Source organism: Suricata suricatta, chromosome 7 (assembly GCF_006229205.1).
Source record: "Suricata suricatta isolate VVHF042 chromosome 7, meerkat_22Aug2017_6uvM2_HiC, whole genome shotgun sequence".
In the NCBI taxonomy this organism is placed as follows: domain Eukaryota; kingdom Metazoa; phylum Chordata; class Mammalia; order Carnivora; family Herpestidae; genus Suricata; species Suricata suricatta.
The window spans coordinates 41,508,392-41,519,166 of record NC_043706.1 but is presented as its reverse complement, the minus strand read 5'-3'; the positions used below and the strand labels follow the sequence as shown (position 1 = coordinate 41,519,166).

Here is a 10,775-nt window from a genome sequence, read left to right as displayed (position 1 = left end):
TTTTAAATATTTTATTGTCAAATTGGTTTCCATACAACACCCAGTGCTCTTCCCCATAAGTGCCCTCCTCCATCACCACCACCTCTTTTCCCCCCAACCCCTTTGCCTTCAGCCCTCAGTTCATTTTCAGCATTCAATAGTCTCTCAAGTTTTGCGTCCCTCTCTCTCCCCAACTCTCTTTCCCTCTTCCCCTCCCCCTGGTCCTCCATTAGGTTTCTCCTGTTCTCCTGTTAGACTTGTGAGTACAAACATATGGTATGTGTCCTTCTCTGCCTGACTTATTTCGCTTAGCATGACACCCTCAAGGTCCATCCACTTTCCTACAAATGGCCATATGTCATTCTTTCTCATTTCCATGTAGTACTCCATTGTGTATATATACCACATCTTCTTGATCCACTCATAAGCTTTGTTTTTCTGATCATGCTGTTCTACAGGGCTTATGATTTTCCACAGATTCCCTGCAGTACCAGGAATAGAAAAGGACTATCAGTGTGCACTCAAAGCATGCACTGTAATGGGTGATCTGAATAAAAGCAGAAGGGAAGGTGGAATTAGGATATTACAGAAAATGGGAGCCAAGCTTATTTAATCAGTTGGCCAGTGTCTTGATTTTTTTTTTTATGGGACTTTGGCTTTAAAAAGAAGCCTACCCTCTCTGGAATTTGGACAACTTGATTACAAATATTAACAGTTACTGATTTTAGATCAGGTAACAGGGAGTTATATGCATTTCTTTTGCCTCCATCCATCTATCCACCTGCCCACCCATGCAGCCAGGCAGCAACATTTACTGGGACCCAGGTAAATCCTGACCTAAACTAAACACTGACCAAAGCTGAGATGAGAGAAGTAAAACATAGTTACTATCTTTAAAAAGCACAGAGCCTATGACAGTTAGATATTTACTACCTTTCCCAATTTTAAGGTGATGGCATTTGGACCGGAGATAATACAATCAGACGCTGAGTGATTTGGACCCTTTTATAGGGCCACATTTGTCCCTTTCTTTTGATTATTTGAAATAATTCATGGGGAAGAGAGAGGAGTAAACAAAGATTAGCATGATGAGCCTATCTGAATCCTCAGTATCCCCGACTGCCAGTCAATGTCCCTGATTTTATTTTGAGCTCACTTGACGGCTCTGTGAATAGCACACATGTGCTGTGTCATATAACATTCAAGGTCATTGGTATTAGTACCACTGCTTCCCAACCTCTTTCATGCCATGGCACACATAGGAAATGATCTTTTTATGCCTCTCTGAGGTAAATGGACAAGGCAGCTTACAGCCAGATACTGGCCTGGGGGTTCTGCCACCTCAGCCTCCTGCACATTTGGAAGGTTGAGGGGAAAACAGTATGTCCACACACTGTGATGTGTGGGCAGCACGTCTGTGCACTCTCCGGTTCATTACAGTTTGAACACTCTGCACTTTATTCTCCCCAGGTTGTGCCTGCTTTGCTGACCCAGGACCTTTCTTAATTTTATTTGGGCATGAGCACTTTGAGCACATTAACTATAATGGCCACATGATACGGTTGAGTAAGGGAATGTATAGACTTTAGAGGATTCCAAAGAAAAATAATTGGAGCAAAAACATTACTGTGGGTTGGAGACAACTTCTTATCATGAAAATAGGCTGGCTCAGGAATTGGCAGTCTAGGCCTCCAGTACTAACTTGATCACCTTTGACAAAGCACTTCTCTCTGAGCCTCAATTTCCTTCTCTTTAAAATGAGGAATTTTGAACAAGATGAGCTTGAAGTCATCCTCTAGCTCTGCTACGCCATGGTTTTGTAGTGCCTGTGCATCTTTGCTGTTCCATCAGCTGCTCTCCCCTGAGCATTTGATGTGTGCTGGACGCTTGGTCAGTGGCTTCCTGCTCACGTCCAAGGGCCAGCTTCCGAGGGCTCTACTGCTTCAGTGCTAGAGGAATTGAAATCAAACCTAAGATACTTTATGAAAAAAAGATGATAGACACTGAAACAGGTATCTGAAAGGAATCGAAGCTACCTGTCATAGTTGAAAGTCCTTCAGTGGCGCCTGGGTGGCTCAGTCACTTGAGCGTTCTGCTTCGGCTCAGGTCATGATCTCACAGTTTGTGGGTTTGAGCCCCGCATCAGGCTCTGTGCTGACAGCTAGCTCAGAGCCTGGAGCCTGCTTTGGATTCTGTGTCTCCCTCTCTCTCTGACCCTCCCCTGTTCACTCTGCCTCTGTGTCTCTCTCAAAAATAAATAAAACATTTTTTAAAAATTTTAAAAAGAAAGTCCTTCAGTATCTTTTAAATGTAGTTCGGATAATAATAAGAAAACTGAGGTAAATATGCTTTAGTAGAATTATTTGGATACATTTGCAGAAATCAAGTTCTGCTTCATTGCGCTTCACTTCTGGCTGAATCTTTGATATACAATAAATACACTCTTTAACTGGTGATTGGTTAATAGAAAAGGACCTTTAAAGTGTGAAATTGTTTTCCAGCTGTTTATATATCCCTGTGCCTGAAGAGTAGGTTACGTATAAACAAGAATGATGCAGATATAAGAATAAGCCAAATTTGAATTACTTCTGTCATTCATAATTCTGTCATTCAATTAACAACTTGCTGTTTTTATGTATTTGTAAATTTTCTGGAATTTATTGTGAAATAGGATTTTTATGCATCTCTTTCAAACTTAGTCTTATGCTAAGATATTTTTCTGTTTTTGTGTATATCTCGTTTTATGTGAAACTTTTTGAAATCAAAACTAATAAAAGTATTTTTTCACCAAATATTGGCATGGATAGACCAACAAATACATTTATATGGTCAACTGAGCATAAATATACAAAGAAAATTAATTTCAGTAAAGTCATTGAAATTTTGTAGAAAGTAAAACTAGAAAAGAGGATGTTATTATTTATTGTTGTAACTAAAATGTTTATGTTTTTCTCTTTTTTTCAAAACATGTATTGATAAAATTTAGAAATAATCCTTTTTGGTAGTGAAAAAAATGTAGTTCAGGATCTTACATCAAATGCCTCGCTTGATTAAAGCTGGCAGCCTGAGCCTCTTAGGGTAAGTTTTCCTAATTTCCATTTCCAGAAATGGAAGTTTCTGGAACTTCCATTTCAGATACATCAACCATGGAAACATCAGTACAGAAACCAAATCTCGATTGTCCAGCTCAGTGGAAGAAAAGTTAGTGTAAAGAATCCCATTAGTAATTTTCTTTTTCCATTATTCATCTAAGCCTTTTTTTTTAACGTGTTTCGGGCGGATGAGGCTGCCTAGCTGGAGAACAGCAGAAAAGAGAAGACATATAGGAAGGCGTAGATAATCAAGGACTAGCCACATCATGGCGATAATGGTCATTTGCCCTGATTGTAGACTAAAATGATAGCATTTGTTCATTGCACGGAGGTTTCATTGTTTAATTATCATCTGTCAGAAATTCTCTAGGAGCTAGAAATACAAATGTAAGCGATTCCTGATATAGTCAGACACTGACAGATAGACATTAATGATAACAGTGTTAGCCTTAGAAACTTTTTTTTAATAAACACCTTTAGTAACTGGTTTGATCTGTTCAAAAGTCTCCCTTATTTCCTATTGTCTATTAGCAACCATTTAGTGAGTCATGTGTCAGGTACCCTAAAAATAAGGATAAAACTAAATCATGCATTCACATATCAAAAAATACTTCTAGGTATTGGAAATTTACCCGAAGGAATATCCTTAAGGACACATTATGTTTCAGATAGGTGCAAGGGGACCCCAATGCACATACTGTACATGATGTGTGCACGATACTTACTAATACATGTTCAAAAAGGATCCTTGAACCTGAAGGGTAAATAAAGAAGTCCTGGGTGTGTCAGCACATATGCGTGTTTGTATGTATGGGGCCAGGGGAGATTAGGAGGGAAAGAAGAGACGGAAGGAGTAGAAAAAGAGATGCAAGCGGGAGAACGTCAGTGGTCTTGGAAGGAACCACGGGAACTGGTAAATTTTTCCTTACCTCCCACCAACCCATCTGTCTTTTCTGTATCGAGCAGCAGTAGTGCACTGTGATTCATTCCATCAACAGATAGATCATCAGAATCCAGTTGACCACTACCCAGATCAAACGAAGGAAAAAACAATAATTTCAGTTTTTAAAAAAATATAAAAATAGCCAGATGTTAGCCATGGCACTTATGTGCTCCAACTGTGATAAAGAAAACTTGCTGAGAGTCCTTCCAAAGCAGAAAAAAAATTAAGATCTCAGGGAATTTTTTTCCTTTACTGGCCAGAATCTCATTCCAAGAAGTACCAGCCTGTCTCATTTCAAAATGCTTCCCTTGCCAAGGAAGCGGAAGTGGTCATATTCTTTCCCACCGAACTATGGGTGAATTATAATTATCCTACCTCTTGTGGGACAATGAAGCAGCAAACATCTGCTATACTGAACCAAAAACCCACGAATGAAACTCTACCAAACTGTGAATCATACCTGGACTCAGATTAAAGGTTTTGTGTTGTGTTTACCTTTTTCTTTATTTTCTTTGCAGTTTAAAATATGGATTTGTTAGCTCTGGCTCCATGTTCTGAGGGAAAATATATGGATTCCATTCAGGGACTCCAGGTTTAACATTGCAAATCCCCAGCTTTACGGCAAGAGATGGGCAATAATGATTAACAGTTTTGCTGCTTGATTTGATATCGTCTCCTCACAGCTTTTCCTTAAAAGGATCGTGATTCAGAAAATTTAGAAGTACACAATCTTCGAAGTATGATCCTTTAGGGTTTTTTTCCCTTCAGCTATAATGACAATCACAGAGAAGAAAATGATATTTTAAACTTCCAAAAGACACAAGCTTCAAAACTACTGTTACTTAACATAATTTTATGTATCGTGATATTTATGGTAGTGCTAAACTGTTTACCTAAAGTCAAGAAAGAAAAATGGAATTTCATTTCTGCATTTTAGCCAAGAAAACATAGACAGTGGTCTGCTTGCTCTGAAACGTTGTTTGTGTGTCTTTTTACCTGTTAGAGAGCAGAAAGACAAACTCGAATTATGGATTCAGCTCAATATGCAGAATTCTGTGAAAGTCGACAATTAAGTTTCTGTAAGTAAATGTTTAATTTGCTTCATTATATGTTTAAGAGATTATGTGTTGCAGATATACTAAAGTATGACGCAATCTTCATTCCTTAGAAATTGGTGAATTTAACATATGCATAGTTATAACTGTTAGAGAAACAGCCCCTGCATTGTAGGGGAGTCTATAAAAGATTTTACCCCACTCTACTATTTTGTAATTAATAGTCTTAAGAGGTTTTTAAGGGTGCTGGTAATACACAGAGAGTCATGTTAATTATTCACATTACTTTTAGTCAGAAAAATTCCATTTTCTTTAACATTCCCACTTTAAGTTCTTTTCCACTTTCTTAGTCATATTTACACTAGTATTGCTGATTGTACTTGACCCATAATGGACTGTAGTAGCACAGTCATGACATTTAAAAGCCCCTAATATTAATAAATACCAGGCTTTCCATTTATTTATACATACTCATATTACCACAAAGGCACGCATCAATAGTCGCCTCCATTTTTGTCCGTAACCCCCTGCTGTAACAAGCATCCAGTGTTCCCAGAATTCGTTAGTGCATGCTCTGGTAACACCAATAACCCAGTGGTAAAATGAGCACTGCCCCATCATTGCACACAAGCTTACTAAAAGCACAGAAAGGCTCATGATACATAGCAGACTCAATTGTGTAGCAAACATCCTCACTGCAACAGTTTGGTGGTGACTAAGACTCTCGGGGGAAAGGTCAAAGAAGAAGTGTGATGAGAAGTCCAGTTAAAACTCTGACAGAACAGCACATGACCCTGGTCTGAGGGACTAGAGACACAATGGTGTCTTTAACTGGAAAAACTGTTCTGTGGTCATCAGAACAATGCATTTGATTTGAAGAAAGAAAATGAGAGCTTCATTTATAGATCATAAAGTGCAAATAAATGACACATTTCAAATAGTGCCCCATGAAAATGTCAGTGAAATATAGGAAAACATGTTTTGGAAGCTTTTTTTCCCTAACTAAATATACTTTGCAGTCTGACTAACAGCTTGGCATCATACATCTGTGAAGCATTAAGTAAATGACACTTCAGATCATGGCAATTTCAGCAAATGAGAGGTTTTTGTATTGTAATTTTTAGGTTTAAAAATGGCATCCAGGTCTCTTATAAGTATAAATCTCCAGTTTATAAAGTAACATTTAGTGCTATTGAACTATTTTTTAAAATCATATTTTAAATTTAATTCACTTAAAGGAATAGAAGTGCTATTTCCCACTAAAACAGATAGATAGCCATGGAAGTGTCCTGATACATCTTGTGTTTGAAAATCAGATTTTTAACAACTCAGTTTTTTGTTTGTAACAGTAATTAAGTGTAATACATTAAAAATGAATAGTTTTCCTTTCTATAGAGAATAGAGTTTAAACCGCTTACTATGCTTAATTTTTTTAAAAGAAGATGAATTGGGGCATTTAACAATATTTCCTCATATAATGCCCATAGGTGCTTCGTTATAAAACCTTAGTGGAAGACTATTTTATATGCCAGAAGGCTGTGGTGGGGAGTGCTTAGTCCAAGTGGGTCTGCAAATTCAGAACTAATACCCACACTGGTCAGAATGGCAGGCTCTTTTCATTTCTCCCCTTCTGATAAATTACCAGGATATAGGAATTGTGATTCAGCTGTATGTGTCTTAAATATTTGACCTTGGCATTCACTGATTGGGACTACTGGTGCATTTTTAAATTGACAAGTATAACTTTGTAGGCTGAAAGTAAGTTGCAGAATTGGGATACTGATTAAATTCACCTATACTTTTGTTTTTGTATTTATGTAAATTAGATAGTCCTTTCCCTTAACGTCTTTTAAAATCTGATATGAATATTAATTCACAAAGCTTAAATTTAGTTACAAATTGGTAAATCTTTTTCCAGGCCTTTCCTTTCATCCTTTTGTTTCGTATGTGGATTTTATAAACAAATATGTAGATTTTCCTTTTAGTCAATCTGAGAGTCTCCTTGTATTTTAATTGATGATTTTAATTTAATGTGTGTTTACTTATATAGTTGGGTTTATATGCTGTTGTTGTGCTTTAAATTTACTGGGCTTTTCTTATTTGCTTTTCCTTCTCCTTTTCATTGTTCTGTTGGATTAATGAGATTTTCTTCATTCCATTTTTCCTCAAACACTTTGTATAGTGTATATTCTGTTATTCTAGTTGCTATCCTTAATTTTTTAATATGCATCCTTGACTTAAATTTTTAAAGTTGATCATTAGTAAACATCCCTTCTCAGCCTAATTTTGTTTTTCCCAAGGCTCTGTACAAGCTTAAAGCTCTCATTTTTGTCTTAAAAATGCTTTATTTTGCCTGTATACTTAAAGAGTAGTTTGGTCAAGTAGGAAATTGTGGGATAGTAGTTATTTGTTAAAACAGGATAGCATTGTCTTTTAGACTCTGTTGTTGGTAAGAAGTTCCTGTCCACTTGTCCTGTGTTTTCCCTGTCGGAGAAACTAAGAGAATGAAGGTCTGATCTCCCATCCTCTGGTGGATGGGGAAATGAACAAGCCGGCAGTCCATGGCTGGTCAGTATATATGTACAGAAGGAAAGAAAGAATCTCTACTATAAAAGATTCCAGGGAAGACCATGCCCTCTGAGGAGGATTATTTTCAATTAATCCAAGTAGCATTCATTTTAAAGAGATTGAAGGTGCAGAAGAATTTCTTCAGAGCAGAATGAGCATTAGAGGGGGTGCTAAGGGAAGGGTCAGAATGGAAAGACTCAGAGAGGGTTGGGGTAGAAATAAGGAGATAGCATGCAGGGATGCGAGAATGGGATATTGAGAGAAACTTGAATTTTTCTGGTGATCAATGATGAGAAAGACAGAAACGTATAAGAGAATTAACTAATCTTAAATTTCCCACAGAAGTTATTATGTAAAGTTATTTTAATTCCAGCACAGGCCACAAAACCGGGTAGTGTCAGAAGACTGATAATCCTAGGAACTTCTGACCTTTGTTCAGGATTCTGTTGAAATTGTTGGTCAATTTCCACGGTTAGCCTTTCTCCTGATATTTTGAGAAGAGGGGTAAAGGTGAAGGAACTCATTCATTCGGGTGCCCCCCACCTCTCGATGGAAACAAACGTCATGACTGGGAGTACCTGTGCCTCTTTTGCTGCACACGGTATTTCCCAGCAAGACCGTGGGGAGGTCTGTCTCTGAAGCTGTCCTTCTCCAGCTGACAAGGAGAGAATTATCCCAGGGACTCTTCACCTGTTGTTAGAAGAGCATAATTCACAGTGGTTTTATGGGACCTCTGTATACCTTTTTGATAAAGTCGAGACCCTGCCCTTTAAAGAAATATCTTTCATTCATTTGTTCATTTGTTTTTTTTCTAGAAATATTTATTGAGAGTCTGCTGATGCCAGGCAGTATTCATATTATAGATGCCAGGGATAGGGGTGGACTTATGGTCCTTATCTCTGCATTCTAGAGCATAAAATCGAGCGAGGAAGCTACCAATTCTGTTGCTTAGGTGGACAGATCTGATGGAATACTAAGAATTATCCCTTTCCTCTCTTAAATCGCTTAGAGCATGGTCACAAAATACCTGTTTCTGTGTTCTTAACAACCTGTCAAAGGGAGAAGTGAATATGGTACATTTTATTGATTTTGCCAAATTGCTGCCTGTTGACTTTAACTTCAGAAGTGTTCCGCAGATGTTACACAAGCGTTTGGGAGCCATTGCAGCTCGCTACTTAGATGGAATGTTGCATGTCAGAGACGAGGGGGAAGATTGGTTACTTTGGGGAGATAGTTTTAAGGGGATTATCATAATTCTGCCACAGTTGACAGCTTTGGACATGCACTTCGATGGCAAGACTTCATGCCTTCTGTGATTTATTTAAAAGAACACTCTTCTGTATGTGGAATCCATGAAGCCTGTATCTGTAAGGATCCAAACATCATGCTTTGAGTGACTGTTAAAGGTTTTGTGGGACCAGATTAACCAAAAGAAAAATCAGAAATTTCTAAAAAGATCATTATGTTATAGATACGATAAAATCTTTACCATCACTCTCTTCCCTGTTGATTACTAGTTAAATTAGTAATATCTAATAAAGGCCCTACCACAGGTTAGACTCTGCCTAGCATTGTGGCAGTTTAGAGATATCTACCGGAAGGTTCCACATGTGCTTGGTACCGTTAGGTATGCAGGGAGGCCTGATGCGTGGTGTTTGCCTGCAAAAAAATCTTCTACTACAGTTTCAGAAATGGTAAGCAGAGATGAAAGGGTATCTGATGATATAAGTGTTCAGTAAATGAGTGTGTGGAGAAGTACAGGCAGTATTTGCGTGAGTGACGAAGAGAAGTGGGATGCCATTCTGTGGCGGGAAAGGAGCCAGGGTGAACAGAAAAAGGGTTAGACTCCATGCCGGGTAGCATTTCAGTAGGCAATAGCATTAAGACAGGTTGAAATCAGTGTGGAGGGTTTGGAAATTCAGGCTTAAGAATTTGGACATCTTTCAACAATAGCCAATTATGGAAAGAGTGTAAATGTCCATCAGGAAGATGTGGTTTATATACACAATGGAGTACTACTTGACAATGAGAAAGACTGAAATCTGGCCATTTGTAGCCACGTGGATGGACCTCGAGGGCATTATGCCGAGTGAAATAAGTCAGTCAGAGAAAGACAGATACCATATGTTTTCACTCATATGTGGATCTTGAGAAATTTAACAGAAGACCATGGGGGGAGGGGCAGGGGAAAAAAAGTTACAAATAGAGGGAGGCAAACCATAAGGGACAGGGTTGATGGGGGCTGGGGGAGGGGGGAAGTGGGTGATGGGCATTAAGGAGGACACTTGTTGGAATGAGCGCTGGGTATTGTATGTAAGCCAATTTGACAATAAATCATATTTTTAAAAAAGAATTTGGACATATTTGTAATCAGGAAAACTGCAGGCATAAACTTTTTCTATTTTATTCTGAATTTGTGACTTTGAGCCTATTCCAGTCATAGACACATTTTGAAATGTATTGCAAATGTAATTTCTGTACGTTCCTTTTTTTTTTTATCACAGGTTCTTTCTTGCAGGGATTTCTTTTCCCAAGAATAAATTAAAGTTATAATCAAGCAGCCCCTTTGACTGTTGTTAAAACATGAGCTATGGCCAGTTGTGACTGACTTTGACACTGAGAAGGTCTGAACATTAAGTCATTTCGTGCATTATGTTATGTAGCACGGACACAAAATGGAAAGACCCAAATGCATAAGGAATTTCTTGGGGCTTGAATATCTCGACACTAATAAAACTTCAAGAACATAGCATTTTAGATGCATTATTTTCCAAGTGTAATTTTCAAGAGGCATTGTTCATTTTGTGATAGTAACATGAAATATGAAACGCTTTAAGAATTAACTTTTCGATACTTGTTTTTTTGATGGCTAGCCAAAAAAGCCTCCAAGTTTCGAGACTGGTTGGACTGCGGTGGTATGGAGATAAAACCCAATGTTGTCGCTATGGAAATTTTAGCATATTTAGCATATGAAACTGTGGCACAGGTAAGAATTCTAATATTTGTAGTAGCGGGCCACGCGTGACCGCTCTCCCTCCTAATCCCCTCTGTGATCAGGCCTTCCCCACCACTGCTCTTCCGGGAACGAGAATAGCCATGAGTTTTATCCTATGACAATCTTACCATTTTCTGAAATTT

At 38.1% G+C, this 10,775-nt stretch overlaps 1 protein-coding gene across 3 annotated transcripts in view; it reads left to right on the top strand.

The window, feature by feature from the left end:
• Positions 1–10,775, top strand: part of SUPT3H (SPT3 homolog, SAGA and STAGA complex component) — a 498,445-nt gene that overhangs the window by 388,772 nt on the left and 98,898 nt on the right. For all 3 annotated transcript variants that reach the window (XM_029945224.1, XM_029945222.1, XM_029945223.1), the window contains exons 7-8: positions 5,018–5,093; positions 10,511–10,623. In XM_029945224.1, coding sequence (XP_029801084.1) covers positions 5,018–5,093; positions 10,511–10,623 — 189 coding nt within the window. The remainder of the gene's footprint in view (positions 1–5,017; positions 5,094–10,510; positions 10,624–10,775) is intronic.